Genomic DNA, 20,577 nt, shown 5'->3' with positions numbered 1-20,577 from the left:
GCACAGAGGCCGGCGTTTACTCAAACTGCGCCCGCCCGCCCCGCCCGCCCGCCCGCCCGCGCGGCGAGGAGGAGGTGGTGCAGAGGCCGGCGTTTATTCAAACTGCGCCCGCCCGCCCCGCCCCGCCCGCCCGCCCCGCCCCGCCCGCCCGCGCGGCGAGGAGGAGGCGGTGCACAGAGGCCGGCGTTTATTCAAACTGCGCCCGCCCGCCCCGCCCCGCCCGCCCGCGCGGCGAGGAGGAGGCGGTGCAGAGGCCGGCGTTTATTCAAACTGCGCCCGCCCGCGCGGCCCGGGCCTGCAGTCCTGCTGGGCCGTGACCTCCCACACCAGGATCTCGTTGTGCGCGGCCGTGAAGAGCAGCGTGGCGGACGGCGTGAACCTGCACAGGTGCACCAGGTCGTCGTGGCCGGCGAAGTCGCGGGCGGTGCCCGACACGCAGTCCAGAAGCCGCAGCGCGCGCTCTGCGGGCAGCCGACGGCACAGGGTGGGGGGGCCGGGCCGTCACCCCCGGACCCCCGGACAGCAGGCTGACGTCACCCCGGACCCCCGGCTGACGTCACCCCCACCCCCCCACAGCAGGCTGACGTCACCCCCAGGTCCCCGGACAGCAGGCTGACGTCACCCCGACCCCCCGGACAGCAGGCTGACGTCACCCCTGACCCCCCACAGCAGGCTGACGTCACCCCGACCCCCCGGACAGCAGGCCGACGTGGGGAGGAGCCCCTGCCCAAGTCTGTGTCACCGGAACTCACCAGCGAAGCCGACGGCCATCAGGCGTGTGCCCGCGGACAGGCTCAGGGACATGGCGAAGGAGGGCAGCGGCGTCTTCACCACCACCTGCGGGCAGCGGGCAGCGGGCAGCGGGCAGCGGGCAGCGGGCGTGAGGCCCAGCAGCCCGCACTGCTCGGCGGTGGGGGGCGCACGTACCTGTTTCTGGCGCAGGCTGTAGAAGAGTACCTCTGCGTGGGCTCCGAGGCCCACACACACCAGCAGGGCGCGGTCCCAGGGGCAGAAGGCGGCAAGCGAGGGCGGGGGGGAGCCGGGGGCCTGCGGGGTACAGGGTGCCGAGTCAGTGCCCGCGCCGCGTCCCACCCACAGTCCACCCGACTTCTTACCTCCAAAGCGGCAGGAGCTGGAAAACTCAGCCAGTCCAGGAGTTCACAGTGGTCCCTGGTCCAGTCGGAAACCCAGACGCTCACCCGCTGGTCCCCACTGGCAGCCAGCCACAGGTCTGTGCCCTCAACCCCGAGCTCTCCAGACTGGGGAGGTAAGGGTTAGTCACTGGTGCCTGCTGCCCCTGCCCGACCATCTCCCCAGGCTGCACGTGCCAGTGGGGCTGCTTTACCTCTTTACTTGTACTCTGGATGGTAGAGATTGGGGAGCCCTGGTGGTCACTGAGCACACGCAAGCTCATCCCTGTGCAGGGGCGACTCACAACCACAAGGCCATCCTTGTCTCCGGAGAGGACAGTCTGACCTGGGCCAAGGAGAACCACAGCCGTGTCCTGTGAGCCAGCGCCCGGCCTAGGAGTGTGGTGTGGGCTGGAGGGGCCCCAGCCGGCCACCCAGCTCCACCGGCTCCTCACCATCAGCGGAGAAAGCAACGGCGGTCATGGCAGCCCGGTGAGGGTGCATCTTGAGTTCCATGGCGGTCTGGGGGATGCTGAAGACACGCAGTGTGCCATCACTGTAGCCGGCCACCACCTTCTGCTGCTCTGGGCGTCTGCAGGATGGGGGGCTCCACGCAAGGCAGAGGCAGCTCTGCAGCCCAGGGGAGGGAACACCAGCACGCCCCCGGGGTGCAGGGTGGAGACAGGAGCACCAGACTCAAGGACCAGGCCAGAGCCTCAGGAAGCTGGGAGCCCTGCTCAGGGGCGTGCCGGCCCTCCCCCGGCACCCGTCACATACCTGATTCAGCACCTGGAACTGGATCACCAGCTCCATGCTGGCCAAGGACCACACCCTGACACTTCCGTCCTCACCACAGGTGGCACAGTGTGACTCACTGGGGCTGAAGACCACCTCATTCACCTGTGGGGCCCAGCTGAGCTGAGGGTGGCCCGACCCGGCCTTCCCGACCCCAGCCTCCACAGCAGGCTACCATGCAGGAGTACCTAAGCCCTCCTGACCAGGCTACCTCCGCGAGGACAAACACTTTGTTTTTTGCTTTTGTCAGTCGTGGGGCCTGAACTCTGGGCCTGGGCGCTGTCCCTCAGCTCTTCAGCTCAAGGCTCTCGCTCTACCACACGAGCCACAGCGCCACTTCTGGCTTTTTCTGCTTATGTGGTGTTAAGGAATCAAACCCAGGTCCTCATGCGTGCATGGCAAGTGCTCTACCACTGAGCCACCTCCCTAGCCCCTACAAGCACTGTCTGGCTGGGGCATCCTAGGGTGCGCATATGCTTCCTTCCCTAGGAGCCTGCCAGTTGGTGGGACCTGGGATTCCACACACAGTGCTAACAGAAATGAAGTCACAGTAACGTGATATTTCCCCTCCAGCGGGGCTGCTGACGGGAGGCAAAAGCACCAAAGGAACCCACCCCCACCTTGCTGACTTTGGGGTCACAACACTAGTGGTTTTGGTTTTCCCCAGAGTTGAGTGCAGGTCATGCCATCCCACAGGAGCACTGAACTGGAGGTTGTGGAAAAAGAAGGTACAGAAGCCACACACCAAGGAGGTTCAGTAAAGCACTCGGCATTACAGCTGGTACAGATGTGAGCTCAAGAGATACTCCACTTCAGAAGACAACTCAGGGCTGGGTGGCTCAGTGGCAGTCCACAGACCCAGCATACCAAGGCCCAAGGGCCAGTCCCAGCTTAGTTCATCTGTGAGTCTGACCATGGCCTCCGCCTAAATACTGAGAGGGGCTGAGCTCAGGACCCAGATTTCCACGTCCTGATGGTCAGTGGAACACATGGTCTGTATGAATGACAGAAGTACTGACACTTGCTACAGCCGGGAAGAAGCGGGTAAGGTGATGCTCACGGAATCCAGGCACAAGGCCAAATGCTGATGACCCATTCAGATGGACTACCGTGAACAAGGGCATTCAGACAGGAAGCCCATCAGTGGTTGCTGAGGAGCTGGTGAAGGACTGCCAATGGATATGGGTTTCCTCTTAGGGTAGTGGAAATGCTCTTAAAGTGACTCTATTGGAGAAAAACCCTATTTCCTGAGTGAATAAAATACATGGTCTACAAATTATACTTTCCACACAGAAAAAGAACTTATCCATCTTACACTGCCATTATCTTCAGATAAATAGACACCAATTTTTTTTCTTCTTTTTTCTTTTTTTTGTCTGGTCATGGGGCCTGAACTCTGGGCCTGGGCGCTGTCCCTCAGCTCTTCATCTCAAGGCTAGCGCCTACTGCTTGAGCCACAGCACCACTTCTGTTTTTTTCTTTTTTGCTTATGTGGTGCTGAGGAATCGAACCCAGGGCCTCATGCATGCAAGGCAAGTGTTCTACCACTGAGCCACCTTCCCAGCCCCCCAATTTTTTTTTTAAGTGGTAGCTGCAGATGAGATGTTGTGATACAAAGAGACCCAGTAGTGTTCCTAAGAGTCTGTTCTCAAAAGCCTTGCTTTTTGCGGGGCTGGAGGTGTGGCTCAAGTGGTAGAGTGCCAGCCTGACAAGCACAAGGTCCTGAGTTCAAGTCCAGTACCAAAGAAACTAAGTAAGAAATATATATTGTACTTATAAAACTGGGTCTGAGAAGGTGGTTAGTGGTAGAGTGCTTGCCTAGCATGCATGAACCCCGGGTTCGATTCCTCAGTACCACATAAACAGAAAAAGCTGGAAGTGGTGCTGTGGCTCAAGTGGTAGAGCATTAACCTTGAGCAAAAGCAGTTCAGGGACAGCGCCCAGGCCCTGAAGTCAAGCCCCAGGACTGCCCCTCCCCCCCACCGCAAAAAAAAAAAAAAAAAAAAAGGTAATAAAAAACAAAAAAAAGGCCCTCAGAGGAAGTGCACTGGCACTGAGTGAAGGACAACAGCTCAATACTGTGAACCTGTTCCAAGGAAGCAAAAGTGGCACCTGCCTGTGGCTCTAGCCTGTTCTGGCTGCACCTTAGGGGTGGAGCAAATGAGGCCATGTCCTCCCTCAAGCCTGTGGAAGCCTACATAGGAAACCCACTTCCTGAGATATGCTGGTGGGGGCTCTCTTGCCAGGGGCCAGAGACCAGCAATCCCGGCTACTCTTCCCAGCAGGAGGGGGTGAGCCTGCTATTCTTGGAGTGACAGAACATACTGGCCCTGACCTGGTCTAAACACATCCAAACAGAGCCAACCACAACCTTTCTAGATCTGAGCAGACTAGACCCAGCCCAGACTAGAGATGATTAGACTCAATCAGGCCCAACCAGAATCTGGTCTAGTCCTAACCAGAACTCAGCCCACCTGACCAGAACCTGCCTACCGTATCTGACCACAGGACCTGACAGAGACGCCTGTCGACACAGAACCCAGCCAGAATGTGGCCCCTCGCTTCTCACGAGGGCTCAACCCCATGGGACAGTGCCAGCAGAGCCAGCAGGGGCGTGGGGCGGAGTTGGACACTGGAGTCTTTGGCAAGTTGCCCCGCAGGGCTCATCAGGCTTGGGCCTTGTGCGGACTCCCTCGTCGCCCTGTGATGTGGCAGCTCACGAGGCCCAACCTAACGGCTCCCTGCAATTTCTCTTGGGAGCAGCAGGGAGGGCGCCAGACGGGCTTGCTGCTGGCTCGACTAGGGTGGAGCCCTGAGATGTCTTCTCTGCTGGCCTCACCTTGCCCCTGTGGCCGCTGACGAGGCGCGTGCTGGTGCCCTCGGCCCAGCTGATGTACCAGAGTGTGCCAGCCGTGCTGCCTGCCACTCCAATGTCCATGCTGCTGTCGAAGCTCGCACTCACAACAGCCCCGTCCAGGGTCAGCTCCCGCTCCATGAACACTGAGCTGGACCTAATGGTAGAAAGGGCAGCTGTCCCAAGGCAAAACCAAGAGCCAGGTGGGTCACCCACAGGCACCTCTTGGGCCTGGTTGGATCTTCCTAGGCAGAGTCAGCAAGAGCCTGTGGAGTCTGGGGGCTTTGAGCTTTTCCCTATACTCTGCTTCAGGAAACAGAGGACTGCTGGCACGTGCAACCCATTGTAGACCAAGTCCCCCTGTGGCTAAAACCTGAGGGGAGGGACAGGGCAGAGGCCAGCAGCGACTCACCTGGCGCCTGAGCCTTGGCGCCTCAGCCCGGGCACGGCCCCCACCGCCCACAGACGCAGCCGTCTGGTGTTGCTGCCACTGACCAGCCTGGACCCAGAGCACAGCAGCACTCCTAGGAGGCAAGAAACCAGCTGGTAGGCCCAGCCATGTTTCTCCCTCCCTGCACTGTCGAGGGCTGTGCAAGCTGTCAGACACCTACCAATCTCGCCATCATCTGCCTCCCAAGCCAGGAAACAGCGGCCAGTGCTGGTGTCCCAGACACAAACCTGGCCAGAGCAAGAGCCACAGTAGAGCAGCGGGGCAGCCCCGTAGCAGAGCGAGGTCAGCTCGGCCACCCCCACCTCCTCAGGAACTGGATGTCGGTGCACCTGGAAGGGCAGAAGGAACAGCACGTGGGTCAGAAGTGCACCAGAATCCCTGCTGGATTAAACTGCTGAAGTGGCCCATGAACCTCAACACCTCAGCCAGCGGCCGGGCACCTGGAGGCTGCTGTCTGCGCCATGCTGGTGCAGGAGCCAGGTGACAGCACCAGCGCCCACACAGGTGAGCTCGCCAGCGTCCCAGGGGCTGAAGGCCACATCGTGCACTGGCTCTGGGAGGCGGGTGGATGACAGCAGCTCATAGGTGTCTGTGCTCCACAGGGTGAGGGTCCGGTCACTGTAATCCCCTGGGAACACATGTCAGGGACACATTTCAGGGACAGCCTAGCCATCCCAGGTGGCCAGGAAGCCCTGCCCCTCTGCCCACCTACCTAGCGTCACAAGGAGCTTGTCATCAGGAGAGAAGGCCAGGGCCTGCACAGCACTGTCGTGGTGAGAAAGGCACCGCTGGCAAAGGCCCCTGGGTATGTCCCAGATGCGGATCTGGCAGCGGGATGCCCCACTGCCACAGCAGGAGGCAGAGGCCAGAGCCTGGCAGCAAGAGGGCAGGCAGTTAGCAGGCACAGGGCAACTGGGCTGGGTCTGCCCTGGCCGTGAACCTCACTGCGTACAGGGACAAGGACGGCAGGCACCTGGGCATCATGACTGAGAGCCAGCGTGGAGATCTCCTCTGGGTGGCCAAGCCAGTGCTGCTGGGCACCTGAGTGCAGGTCCTCCACCACCACTAGGCGGCCACATGTGTAGGCAAAGAAGCCTGCGGACACAGAGGTTCCTGTTACTAACAGGAACCCACAGGCGTGTAGAAATGTGGGTATGACAGGTGCGGACGTAACCAACCCCTGAAGCCCCCAGATGACAGTGGGTCGAGCTGGGCCCAGCCCTGGGTTTCCCGGCTGGGCCAGCCGGACTTACCCGTGTCTGGTCTCCAGACCATGTTGGCCCGTCCATTCCCATTGTAACCCACAACAGCCTTCAGGTGCAGCTGCTCACCACCAGTGGGAGGGAAGAAGACATTCTACAAAGAAACAAATCCAGGACACTGGAGCCCGGCACAGCAGCCTGGGCCCCCAAACCCACACAAGACCTGCTCTGGGGCACACACAGGCTGGCCAGACCAGGTGTTGGGATGCAGACAGGCGGGTGGCAAGTGTGGCAGCCACAGATGCTTGCTGCACCTAGAGGATGGGAAGGCCCAAGGGAGGCAGTGGCTGGGGGAGGTGATTGGGACACCACAAGGCCCAGTCTGTGCAGCAGGATGGGCAGTGTGGGTAAGGATGGGGGAAAGTGCCTGAGGAGTGCCTGGAACCCCGTGTTCACAGGGGAGAAATCCTCAGAGACCACTCCACCCTGTGGAGCCGGGGTGCTGCCAACCTTGGAGGGCAGAGAGGTCTTGTAGCGAGCTGTGAAATGCTTGTAGGAATCCGGGCGGACGGTGGGCCAAGCCCTTCCTTTTCTGAGGTTCTGGGCACCTGAAGGGAAGGAAAGGCCACAGGACATTAAACTACCCACAGTCCTTCAGAGACCCCTCACCTCACACATAGTGTTATAGCCTCCTTGCCACAGGAATCTGTGGCCCCATCTAATCTTCTAAGGGGGAACACCCTGATGGGCGGGAATAGCTGGGGACACCCCTAGGCCACCTTAAACCCTAAGACACCCCCACCCAGGTCCCTACCCACGTCCACCTGCTTACTAGGCTGGCTGTGGTGATGGGGAGACACAGGGGGTCCCCTTGAGCCCCAGGCAGCCCCCAGGGCCCCATCTCCAGCGCCTCCAAGCTCCCTCTCAACAAGCACAGCAGGGCGTGGAGCCTGGGCAAACCCCTTGGGGCCATGGCTCTCCCCACAGCGTCCTTTCTCGTCAGAAATGAAAGTACCTAGAAGCAGAGAGAAAAGGAAGAGGAGCCGTGCTGCCTGCTCATCCTGCTGCCAGCTTCTCCATTCCCAGTAACCACTCTGCCCCCTCTTCCTGGGCCTCCTGGGGTCTCCCCGCCATCTGTGGAGGGCCCTGACAGCACACACCTACATCCCTGGTGCCCCAGAGTCAGCACACAGGGGCACGTGGAACCACCCACACTCACTGGACCTCTCACCAGCACTGTCCTTAGGGGGCCTAGCTCCGACATCCAGAGGAGGTGGAGATATCTGAGATGGCACAGGCACCTGCTGCCGGGGAAGCCCACTGGCCACTGTGTCCTCCAGATGGCCCACGCTCAGGCCTGGGGATGGAAGGAGCCACACAGTGCTCAGTGCTGGGAGTGGGAGAGTCGTTGAGGGCGGCAGCTGTGGTGGTGGACACACAGGCCACGGTAGAAGCACCACACTGCCCAGTGCAGGACCACCCAGCATCACCTCCAACACCTGTCAGTCCCCACGCACACCCCTTCCATCAGGCACAGACCACTCACCGGCCTCACAAGCTGTGGGGGGCCTAGGCTTGCTTCTGTCACTGACAAAGAAACAAGGTGTTGGGGGTAGGGCCAGAGGGAGGCCCAGGTAAACATGGTCAAGGATAGACACTTGCCTCTCAGGGGCAGCCAGGACATCCCAGAGGAAGATGGCGTCCCCCACACTGAGGACCTGTTGCTGGTCAGGGGTGAAAGCCACAGCCTGCACCGGCTCTGAGTGTCCAATGTACACCTGGAGACAGTGAGTGTTGCTCAAAGGGGCTGTGTATGGCCAGCAATGCCGCTGTATTCTCAGTACCTAGGCCTGGTGGTGAGCTTCACACCTGACAGGTTGGGGCTCAGCAGACACACAAGGCCCGGGGATGGAGGGAGGGGAGGGAGAAATGTCACCCTCTGTACCCTGGTCCCTTCCGTCCTTGCCCCAGAATAACGGTTCTGCTCTTCTTCCACCTTCTGTGTCTGTGGATGCTGAGTACATACCTGGTGCCCAGGGTCAGTGGGTGTCCAGTAACCCTGTACGCTGATAGCTCGGCCAGTGGCTGCCAGCAGGAAGCGAGTACTCTCACTGAGAGCCAGGGAGGAGCAGGCCATGGGGCGGATACTGGACAACTGTAACAGAGCATTCCTGGGAGGGCCTCCACTTGGTACCCTGGAAACCTCCACCCCTCAGACTGTGGCTACAATCCCTGCCTGACTGGAAGGACTGCCAGAACCAAGGACAGGAAAGCTGGGTGGTTGCGGTGCCAGGGCTCACCTCCCGGACAGTGCGTCCTGATGTTGTGTCCAGCACCACAATTTTATTGGATGACGTGGACAGCAGTAAGTGATCCGGGGCTGCAGGGTCAAAGCAGATGGCTACAGCCGAGCCCAGGTGGCTGCCAGCGAGGTCCAGTGTGCTGATATCAACCCGCAACAGCTGAGGATACAAGTGGCCACTAGCCTCCAACTCCTATCAAACAGGCACCACCCAGAGCCAGAGAAGGGTGAAGTCCCGGGGTCCCACCTGGCCCCACCTTTCCCACAGGGCGGGAGAGGCCTAAGGGGGTTGAGACACTGAATTCACTGCATCCATGAGGTGACAGGACCTAGGGCCTGCCCCTGACTGTAGGGCCTCTCCCTCATCCTGAGACGCCTCCTGCTCTTCACCAGCCAGAGGCAGCCCCTGACCCACAAGGCCCCATAGTTACCTCACCCAGAGAGGCTGACTCCATGACTGTCACCATGCCCTTGGAGGGGCCCACAAAGGCCAGTAGGCGGCTGTCCCCACTGACAGCCAAAGTGTTGGGGTTCGGGTGGGCATCCTGACATACGACGTTGGCTGTAAGAGTAGAGGGCAGGTAGGTCAGCAGGTGGGAAGTGGCACCACCTTCAGGAAACACAGCTCACTCCACAGCTGTCACAGCACGAGAGCAAGAGAGTGGGAGGTTATTGTGGGCCAGTGCTGAGCAATACTAAGTTATAGAGGCACAGCGGGCAGCAGATGCCTTCTAGCTGGCTCTGACCTTTGTCCAAGCTACCCACGTTCTCCCAGGGCAGCAGGGAAGGGCAGAGCAGAGCAGGGCAAGCACAGCCCCTTGCTGGCTTTTGGCTTTGTGGGGCTGAACTCTCAAACCAAACCCACCCTGGGTGGGAGGCAGACACATGGTGGCATGGGCCTCCCCAGCACCTTGGGACCAGCCTAAGGGACTTGAGAGGGCCTGACCTGCTACACGGAGGACGCGGCACTGGGGGACAGCACAGTCGTATTGGACCAGGGAGCCCCGAGAACAAGAGCTGAACAGGAAGCTGCCATCGGGGGTGACGATCAGGCTGGTGACGGCCCCTCGGTGACGCCTGCACCACACATAAGGACACCCACTGGGCAGTGCTGTCCTCTGAGATGCCATCCCTGTACCGGTGGGTCCCACAGACCACCCCAGCTTCCACTGCAGGATTCCCACGCAGCCAGGCCCCCCACCAGGCTCGTAGTTGGCTGGGCACTCACGTGTGTTCCACCAGAACCCCAGCATTCTCCAGGCTGAAAGAGCGCACGGCCCCACTGCTGAAGCCACAGAAGAAGGTAGACCAGGTAGGATGGAAGGCGACAGCACACGGGGCCTCCTCAGACGATGTGAAGTCATAAAGCTGAGGAGGATGGCCAGGATGAAGGATGCACAGGGCCACCAGAGCCCAAGGAACAAGCATATTCTAGGTGGTGTCAACACAGGTTCTAGGCACGTGATGCAAAGACGAAGGCCCTGCGGCTCTCCTGCCCTCCAACCTTTTGGGGTAGCCTGTCCTGTCTGCTACGCAGGCCCTCTTCCACACCTCACCTGCCGTAGGGTGGCCAGGTCCCAGATGCGTACAGTGTGGTCTAGGGACACAGTGGCCAGCTGTCTCCGGCTCCGCTCCATGGAGAAGGCCAGTACCGAGGCCATGTGGGAGCGTGCTAGCACAGTGTACTCCCGGGATGGGATGTCTAGGAAGCCCAGGTGGCCCGAAGAGGTGGTGGAGAGCACACGCAGGCCGTCAGGGCTCACACAGACAGTGCTGACGGGGCCATCGTGCTCTGTGGGAAAAGCAGTCAGCAACGCCCAGGATTTTGGAGGCACACTGCTCTGCTCAGACACTGGAGTCCTGAGACACAGAGACCCTTTTCCATGGTGCCAAGTCCCCAGATTGAGACAGGCTGGAGGAGGCAGCTTCTTCAGGACCATCATGTCCTGGGCCAGGCTGCAGAGACCTTCCCCTCTACCCACCACCCCAACGCCCTTCTGTGAGGCCATTCTACAGAAAGTCCTAGTATTGGTAGATTCCCAAGTTTAAGACACACTCCTTGGCTCCACGACTCCCACTGAGCCCAGGCACAGCACTGCCAAAACCAGAGGCAGAGGACCTGGCTCTCTACCACAACTGTGAAGAGCCAGCTCTCCTAGTTGGATTGGACACCCAAAGCCTCACCTGCCTCCAAGAGCACCGAGGAGAAGTCCAGGGGCCAGATTCGCAGGTAGCCATCCTCAGAACCCACAGCACATGCAGTCGAGGAGACACTGAGGCTGCTGATGGCAATGCCGGAGCCTGGGGAACCCAGAGGTCAGAGCCTCAGGGTGAAGCCGCCTCCCCCAGGGTGCAGAGGCCCACTTACCTAAGACGAGGGTCTGCTTCTGGGGAAGGGGGCTACCAGCAGTCCGTGAAGGCAGCAGGCGGCGGGTGCACCGCACAGCCATGCGCTGGTGGTCAATCTCCAGGATGTGACCACTACGGCTGCATACATAACTGTCCCAAAGAGGTGACAGGTGAGGCAGGGTCCCAAAGGTGCTGAGTGGGCTGGGTGGTGGGGAGGGGCTAAGGCAGGGCCTCACAGTGTGCGCGAGGAGGGCACCTGGCAGCTCTCCGGGTTCTGTGCAAAGACGAGGTCCGTGAGCTCCAGCACACAGTGTTCCCCCAGGTCCACGGGGCAGGAGCGCAGGGTCCGTCCACGCAGCCGCCAGAGCCGCACACTGCCTTGCCCACAGGACGCCATCCTGCAGAGGAAGCATCCGGTAGGGAGTGCTGCTCGGGAGCAGAGCGCCTCAGATGCGGTCCCTGCCCCAGGACACTCAGGAGCCACATCACCTGGTTTCATCAAAATAGGCGATCTGGAAGGTCTGAATGTCAAAGTCAGTGTGCACCTTGGCGACCACACCCACTTCACCACCAGCATCCACTTGGTCTGTACTCCAAACCACCACCACCTGCAACAAGCCCACATTCAACTCTAGATATAGACACCCGCCCAACAAACCCCTGCACAACCCTGCCTCACTGGTTAGGCCACGCTGAGCCCCACCGGAGAGCAGCTTTTCCCTGAGACAGAGATCAACCTCTAGCCAGGTGCCAGTGGCTCATGCCTATAATCCTAGCTACAAAGCTGGCCAGGACAGAAAATTCCATAAGACCCTATTTCCAATTACCAACAAAAAGCTGCAAGTAGAGTGGTGGTTCAAGTAGTAGAGTACTAGCCTTGAGCAAAAGAGCTCAGGGACAGCATCCAGACCCTGAGTTCAAGCCCTAAACCCACAATTGAAAAAAGAAAAAGCCTGAGGCACCTTGCAGTGAAACACTAGTCACTGTAGGCTGGCTTCAGAGGTGCTGTGTTACATGTCTTACAGCTAAGACAGGACCAAGGAGGGCAAGCCAGTCATCTAAATACTGACCTAAAGGAATATCCATTATCCAGAAGACAGGAACCAAAGCGTAGAATGAGAGATAACCTAGGGATCTTCCTATAGGTAGGTACAAGTTTTCTCAGGGCACAAAACTGAGGAATACATTTCTGGACGCTTTAGGAAGGAGAAAGGAGATACCATTTCCTAAATTGGCCTTTTGCTTTTGGTGGGAGATAATGGCTATGCAGCCCAGGCTGGACTTAAATTCCTTGACTCAAGAAATCCTACTGCCACAGCCTTCTAAGTGCTAGCACTACTACACACATTACTAAGCCTGGCTTCAGATTTTTTTTTTTTTTTTTTGGGTCATGGGGCCTCAACTCTGGGCCTGGGCGCTGTCCCTCAGCTCTTCAGCTCAAGGCTAGTGCTCTACCACTTGAGCCACAGCACCACTTCCAGCTTTTTTTTCTTTTTGCTGATGTGGTGCTGGGGAATAGAACCCAGGGCCTCATGCATGCAAGGCAAGCGCTCTACCACTGAGCCATCTTCCTAGTGTGTGCGTGTGCGTGCGTGCGTGCATGCGTGTGTGTGTGTAACATAAAAAACATGTTACTTTAGCAAATGAAAACAAATGCTTAAGAGACAGCCAGTAAGCTGCCACGCAGCTGCTCTACCACTGATCCAGGGCAGGGCCATTACCGTCCTCCCATGGCGATCCTTGCCCACACCGCAGAGAAGAGTCCCACTGCCGGAGAAGCTGTGGATATGGAAGTGGAAGTCAGCAGTGCCCTGAGTGGAGGCCTGCACCCACCCGACAGAACAGACCGTATGCACTGGGCCCCCTGCACCCTGTCCTCTGAGTGGAGGCCTGCACCCACCTTAGAGAACAGACAGTATGCATTGGGCTCCGGAATAGGGAGAGGCACCCCCCTGTCTGGAAGTCCCAGAGCCGCACCATGCTGGGGGGCTGGGCCTGTGCTGATGCCAGCAGTGAGTTACTCCTGTCTAGTGCCAGGGCAGAGACCTGGGGAGGCACAATATGATGTGGGCTCACAGCTCCAGGTGCACACCCCTCCTCACCAGGCCTGGGCAGCACCCACCTTGTCTGTGTGGCCAAGAAAGAAGCGCTGCTCCCCAGTGTCTACCCTCAGGACAACAATGACTGCATGGCAAGGGTAAACAACAGCTGCTCCATCCTTGGTCCACAGGGCCTAGCATGAGGGTCAGGGGTCAAGTCAGCAGTACCCCAGGCCTATCTTAGACGCCTAGAGATTAGCAGGGGTGTCCTGGTACACACTTGGCCACCAAGGACAGGACACTGAGACATGCTCCCCATGTCATAAGCATGAGTAGATGGGATGCATGTGCAGAATGAATAACTAAGATACATGCACATCCTCCATGCCTTGATTCCAATGCGAGAAACTCGGGGATCTGTGCACCAAAACCCAAGGGGTCTATCCAAACCCCTAAAGACTCATCCTGCACCAGAAAGGCCTGTCAAGTGCCCAGGGCACTTGAGCAGGAGAGAAATGCCATTCCTCTCTAATTGGGGCGCTTCTCTGCAAGACCCAACTGAAATACAATACATTCCACAGGGTTTGTCTGGGTCACAAAAGACCCCCGCCCCCGCCCCAGGGGCACAATGATACCAGCCAGACTCTGCCTTTGCAAGCACTTGAACCTAGCACTGCCTATAGGGCTTTGCCAGGTGAGTGGAAGCACCAACAGTTGGAACCAGTGTGCTGAGACCTGAGTGAACAAATGTGGGCAGGATGGAACACCTGAGGACAGGACAAGCGTCTGGAGGGGCAGGATGGGGCCAGAGGACAGTCTGCGGGGGTGAAGGGAGTAATGGGGCTGGGAATCTCTGTTCCCGCAAGCATTTACCACACTCAGTGAGACAACCTGGCAACAGCTTCAGGACCCTCACCCATTTGGTGCTGTGACCACCGAAACCAATGACCCCCTTGAGCCTCAGAATTGGGTCCGGGAGGAAGTGCTGAAGCAGGAAAACACACAGTAAGACCTCTGGATGGCACACCATTCCCTGGAACTGCCACCCTCAGGCTGGATCCGCAAGGAAAAGTCACTTGAGACTGGGGATGTGGTTCAATGTCCAGTGTTACCTAGCATGCTAGAGGCCCAGGGCTCCATCCCCAAAATGGCACAAATGATAATGACAACAAAGTCCTGAGTTTAAATCCCAGGAACCACCAAAAAAAAGAGGGATTCTTACTCAAAGCTACACAGAAAGGGATGATTAGATTACTAGAGTCTCATCTCAACTCCCTCGACTGCAGCCTTGATAGGACAGCCCTTAACCCAACACACACACACACACACACACACACACACACACACACACACACACACACACACACTATAGGACAGCCCTTAACCCAACACACACACACACACACACACACACACACACACACACACACACACACACACACACACACACACACACACACACACTAGGACAGCCCTTAACCCAACACACACACACACACACACACACACACACTATAGGACAGCCCTTAACCCAACACACACACACACACACACACACACACACACACACACACACACACACACACACACACACACTAGGACAGCCCTTAACCCAACACACACACACACACATACACACTAGGACAGCCCTTAACCCAACACACACACACACACACACACACACACACACACACACACACACACTATAGGACAGCCCTTAACCCAACACACACACACACACACACACACACACACACACACACACACACACACTATAGGACAGCCCTTAACCCAACACACACACACACACACACACACACTATAGGACAGCCCTTAACCCAACACACACACACACACACACACACACCCTATAGGACAGCCCTTAACCACACACACACACACACGCACACGCACACGCGCGCAAACACACACACACACACACCCCTACAGCCACCTACCTACTCTAGGGCAGGAACTCACCTTATAAGAGTGAAGAGCCACAGGCACCCCAGCTGACTTGTGGGCAAGCACATGGCCACCACAGACCACTGTGTGCACATCAGTAGCCTGCACCCAGGTTGAAGGGTCTCGGCCATGCGTACATAGGTCACCTACGGTGGACTCCTCCAAATGCTTGTTGGACAGGCTGACCTCTGGGAGGAGCCTGGGTACGGAGAGGGGCTGGCAGGGCTATGAGGGAACAAGTGACTATCAGCACCCTAGAACTAGTATTCCCCAGCCCTGCCTCAGGGACACTCACAGCTGTGGGGCTGCATGTCTGGGCCACAGGTGACATGCTATCCTGCGTGAGTTTGTTGAAGGCCTCTGGATAAAGAAGCTGAGATGCAGATCCCAGGAGGACTGCAACAGAACAGAGCCCAGTAACTGAGCTGAACAGGAGGATGCCTGGAGAGTGGACCAGCAGGATGGGAGGAGCAGGTGGTTCCCAATGCATCCACTCTCAGAAGCCACACCGCAGCAGCTGGACACTCTTCCTGGGCACCTACTCTTCCAGTTAGAAACCTTGGACCCTGCAGTGCCTTCACACAAATCTCCACAGCAGTCCCGGGAGCTCAGATGGCCTGCCAGCTAGCCCTAGACCCTGTGCCGGTCCACGGGCTGCTCTGGGCACATGCTCGTCAGCTGCTGTCAGCACATACTAGGTCTCCTTTAAGGCTTCCACACACTTACCAGGTTGTATATGTCCTGTGGATTTCCCAGTGGCTCACCTGTCTCAGGAGGGGGACTGATCTTCTGAACCTTTCCAGAAGTCTTCAGACTGTCACTCGGAAACCTCGGTGGGTGGTAAACAGAGATAATCAGCATTAGGGACCAGGAGGCCATCTGCCCTCCTGATGCCCAGCATTCTCAGCAGGGGCAGAGCTGCTCACCGGATGTGGACATAGTGGTCATGCCAGCTCTCTCCCTTTGGCACCGGGAAGGCCATTTCACGAGGCACAGGAGTCACAGGAAGCTTTGCCCGCCGGGCCTCAGGGATGGTGATCGCTAAGACAACCAGGGTTACTCCAAATCTAGGAAAGTCTGACTAGCCTCCTCTCCCAGCACCAGGTGAGACACAATGCCAGACACCCACCAGTGTGTTGCCAGCTCACCAGCCCAGCTGCCCCGTCCCTACCCTGTGCTGCCTCCAGAGCTGAGAGGCCCTGGCTTTCAGCTGCACCAAGCGTTTAGTGTCAAAGATAGCATGACACACAGGCATGAACCTAGGGTGTTAGAGGATCTACACACACGGGGAGGAAGCAGACACGCAGACTAAGGCATGTGGCGTGGCCTCACCAGGGTCGAAGCACAGATCACTAGTGTAGAGATTCCTGACTAGCAGGCTGGCACACAGCCTGATACTCTTGAGGTGGCCATAGCGCCGGCTCAGATAGACGAGTAGGATGTCCCGGAGGTCAAGCTGCAGGCAAGTCCAGCGGGCACCAGGAGGGGCAATGCCTGCCGTGTCTGTGTGACAGGTACCCCAGGTCAGCACCCACACTCGGCAGACCACTTCCACGTCTGTGAGCCTGTGACTCTCCCAGCTGTCTCTCAGGCCACACAGCCTGAGCTTTCAGCCAAATCGGGCCTGTACCACCTGGCTCTAGGCATCAGGCTACCCCTCACAGAACAGAACAGAATCCATCCCACCCCACACATTACCTCTATCAGATGTCCTGGCCTGGAAAAGGAAGGGGAACTGAAGCCATGTGGCAGAGGACTTAAACTCTTTAAAGAGGTTAGAGAAAGACACACGGATGACCTGGCCGTCCTGTGTGGCAGAGAGAGGCAGTTAGGAGGGGGCAGCAGTGAACTGAACCCTCTAGTGCACTGGTAGGAGGGGTAAACTGTGAACTCAGCACATGGGAATCTGCACCTCAGTGGACACGTCCAGGTGGATCACGAAGTGCTTAGTGGGCAGGGGCCTGAAGAGCACATAGAGGTACCGCCCCGTCAGCCCCAGGGACTGTGAACTGGTTCTGGGGAGCTGGATGTAATTGCTGGCGGAGACGGAGCCCCGGATGCGGTACACAGTGCTCTTCAAGACTTTATCCTGGGGAAAGAGAAGAGTTCAAGCCACCACGCAGAGCTAAGGCTCCCAAGCACTGATGGGGCGGTGGAAGAAGGAAGACCCCGGCCAGTACCATCACCACTGCCACATCGCCTTCCTTGCTGGACCGCTTCCACTCATCCACCCGGAAGTGTCTGAAGACATTGAGGAATGGGTGCTGCCATGCTGCCAAGGGAGGGAGGCGTGGAGGCTGAGCCCTGGGCCTGGCCCCAGAGACCCAGGGGTCCCATAGGAGACACAGAAAGTAGGCTGCGGGCTGGACAGAGGGGACCGCACCCCAGGGGAGCCTAAGCACCCCACCCCAGTGGCACCGGGCTGCGGAGACCCCCCTCAGGTGGGCCTCACAACAGCACCCCACAACAGCACCTCACCTCACCTCACCTCACCTCAGTACCTCACCTCACCTCAGCACCTCACCTCACCTCAGCACCTCACCTCACCTTACCTAACCACCTCACCTCACCTCAGCACCTCACCTCACCTCAGCACCTCACCTCACCTCACCTCACCTCAGCACCTCACCTCACCTCAGCACCTCACCTCACCTCACCTCACCTCAGCACCTCACCTCACCTCAGCACCTCACCTCACCTCAGCACCTCACCTCACCTCAGCACCTCACCTCAGCACCTCACCTCACCTCAGCACCTCACCTCACCTCACCTCAGCACCTCACCTCACCTCAGCACCTCACCTCACCTCAGCACCTCACCTCAGCACCTCACCTCACCACCTCACCTCACCTCAGCACCTCACCTCACCTCAGCACCTCACCTCACCTCAGCACCTCACCTCACCTCACCTCACCTCACCTCACCTCACCTCACCTCACCTCAGCACCTCACCTCAGCACCTCACCTCACCTCACCTCACCACCTCACCTCACCTCAGCACCTCACCTCACCTCACCTCACCACCTCACCTCACCTCAGCACCTCACCTCACCTCACCTTACCTCACCACCTCACCTCACCTCAGCACCTCACCTCACCTCAGCACCTCACCTCACCTCACCTCACCTCACCTCACCTCACCTCACCTCACCTCAGCACCTCACCTCACCTCAGCACCTCACCTCACCTCAGCACCTCACCTCACCTCAGCACCTCACCTCACCTCACCTCAGCACCTCACCTCACCTCAGCACCTCACCTCACCTCACCTCACCTCACCTCAGCACCTCACCTCACCTCAGCACCTCACCTCACCTCACCTCACCTCACCTCACCTCAGCACCTCACCTCACCTCACCTCACCTCACCTCAGCACCTCACCTCACCTCAGCACCTCACCTCACCTCAGCACCTCACCTCACCTCACCTCACCTCACCTCACCTCACCTCACCTCAGCACCTCACCTCACCTCACCTCAGCACCTCACCTCACCTCACCTCAGCACCTCACCTCACCTCAGCACCTCACCTCACCTCACCTCAGCACCTCACCTCAGCACCTCACCTCACCTCAGCACCTCACCTCACCTCAGCACCTCACCTCACCTCACCTCACCTCACCTCAGCACCTCACCTCACCTCACCTCAGCACCTCACCTCACCTCACCTCAGCACCTCACCTCACCTCACCTCAGCACCTCACCTCACCTCAGCACCTCACCTCACCTCACCTCAGCACCTCACCTCAGCACCTCACCTCACCTCAGCACCTCACCTCACCTCAGCACCTCACCTCACCTCACCTCACCTCACCTCAGCACCTCACCTCACCTCACCTCAGCACCTCACCTCAGCACCTCACCTCACCTCAGCACCTCACCTCACCTCAGCACCTCACCTCACCTCAGCACCTCACCTCACCTCACCTCAGCACCTCACCTCAGCACCTCACCTCAGCACCTCACCTCAGCACCTCACCTCACCTCACCTCAGCACCTCACCTCACCTCAGCACCTCACCTCACCTCAGCACCTCACCTCACCTCACCTCACCTCACCTCACCTCAGCACCTCACCTCACCTCACCTTACCTCACCACCTCACCTCACCTCAGCACCTCACCTCACCTCACCTCACCTCACCTCACCTCACCTCACCTCACCTCAGCACCTCACCTCACCTCAGCACCTCACCTCACCTCAGCACCTCACCTCACCTCAGCACCTCACCTCACCTCACCTCAGCACCTCACCTCACCTCAGCACCTCACCTCACCTCACCTCACCTCACCTCAGCACCTCACCTCACCTCAGCACCTCACCTCACCTCACCTCACCTCACCTCACCTCAGCACCTCACCTCACCTCACCTCACCTCACCTCAGCACCTCACCTCACCACCTCACCTCACCTCACCACCTCACCTCACCTCAGCACCTCACCTCACCTCACCTCACCTCACCTCACCTCACCTCACCTCAGCACCTCACCTCACCTCACCTCAGCACCTCACCTCACCTCACCTCAGCACCTCACCTCACCTCAGCACCTCACCTCACCTCACCTCAGCACCTCACCTCAGCACCTCACCTCACCTCAGCACCTCACCTCACCTCAGCACCTCACCTCACCTCACCTCACCTCACCTCAGCACCTCACCTCACCTCACCTCAGCACCTCACCTCAGCACCTCACCTCACCTCAGCACCTCACCTCACCTCAGCACCTCACCTCACCTCAGCACCTCACCTCACCTCACCTCAGCACCTCACCTCAGCACCTCACCTCAGCACCTCACCTCAGCACCTCACCTCACCTCACCTCAGCACCTCACCTCACCTCAGCACCTCACCTCACCTCAGCACCTCACCTCACCTCACCTCACCTCACCTCAGCACCTCACCTCACCTCACCTCAGCACCTCACCTCACCTCAGCGCCCCATCTCAGGACCCCACCTCAGGGGGGCCGGGCCGACTCGGGTCTCCCGCGAACCCCGAAGGCGGCGGGGCCTCCGCACCGCAGCGGCCCGGCGCCCGGCGGGGGTCGGCTCGCAGGCGAGGCCCCGGCCCCTCGGCGTCCGCCCCGGGAGCGGAAGCTCGCGTCCTCACCTCGCGCCATGGCGTCGCCGCTCGAGCTTCCCGCCCGGCGGACGCGCGCCCCACGCACGGCACGCAGAGCGGCGCTTAGCCGCGGTCTCCTGGCAACAGCGCGTCACTTCCGCCGCCACGGCGGCGCCCGGGGCCCACGTGACCGCCTGGGCCCGAGGCTCCTCCTCCGCGGCCCCGCCCCCGGCCCCGCCCCCGGCCGCGCGTCGGCTCCGCCCGCCAGGCTCCCAAGGCCGGGGAGACACCGGCGCCTGCGCACTGCCACCGGGCCGGAGGCGTCCCAGCGCAGGCCTGGTGCCGCGGCCCTGGACCCCGCGGGGCCGGCCCTGCACCCCGCGCCTGTGTCCACACAGCTGTGCCCACACAGCTCCGGGCAGAGCGTGCC

General features: G+C 59.3%; 1 protein-coding gene across 6 annotated transcripts; it reads right to left on the bottom strand.

The window, feature by feature from the left end:
- Positions 1–187: 187 nt before the first annotated feature.
- LOC138825350 (WD repeat-containing protein 90-like) lies at positions 188–20,242 on the bottom strand. 6 transcript variants are annotated; one of them, XM_070019779.1, is made up of 42 exons: positions 20,196–20,242; positions 17,268–17,359; positions 17,000–17,176; positions 16,786–16,894; positions 16,420–16,590; positions 16,014–16,128; positions 15,852–15,916; positions 15,383–15,483; positions 15,103–15,312; positions 14,039–14,107; positions 13,206–13,316; positions 12,984–13,129; positions 12,805–12,862; positions 11,573–11,691; positions 11,320–11,481; positions 11,103–11,233; positions 10,919–11,035; positions 10,291–10,526; positions 9,963–10,102; positions 9,681–9,811; positions 9,166–9,296; positions 8,733–8,894; positions 8,459–8,587; positions 8,095–8,210; positions 7,979–8,019; positions 7,664–7,789; positions 7,265–7,447; positions 6,943–7,040; positions 6,484–6,586; positions 6,204–6,325; positions 5,943–6,102; positions 5,671–5,858; positions 5,391–5,559; positions 5,192–5,303; positions 4,765–4,936; positions 1,908–2,030; positions 1,586–1,760; positions 1,346–1,476; positions 1,116–1,259; positions 928–1,047; positions 753–837; positions 188–461 (listed from the first exon to the last, which is right to left on the bottom strand). In XM_070019779.1, the coding sequence occupies exons 1-42, from the start codon at positions 20,203–20,205 to the stop codon at positions 262–264; spliced, it is 5,460 nt and encodes a 1,819-aa protein (XP_069875880.1). In that variant the 5' UTR covers positions 20,206–20,242; the 3' UTR covers positions 188–261. The 6 variants fall into 6 exon arrangements, with proteins under 6 accessions (XP_069875880.1, XP_069875881.1, XP_069875883.1 ...); XM_070019780.1 differs by having other exon boundaries at positions 188–379; XM_070019782.1 differs by lacking the exon at positions 20,196–20,242 and adding an exon at positions 20,017–20,074.
- Positions 20,243–20,577: the final 335 nt, after the last annotated feature.

The sequence above is a fragment of the Dipodomys merriami genome, unplaced genomic scaffold (assembly GCF_024711535.1).
Source record: "Dipodomys merriami isolate MVZ:Mamm:240054 unplaced genomic scaffold, mDipMer1.0.p SCAF_137, whole genome shotgun sequence".
NCBI lineage: Eukaryota > Metazoa > Chordata > Mammalia > Rodentia > Heteromyidae > Dipodomys > Dipodomys merriami.
The sequence above is the reverse complement of the archived record's forward strand: the minus strand, read 5'-3'. Positions and strand labels throughout refer to the sequence as shown.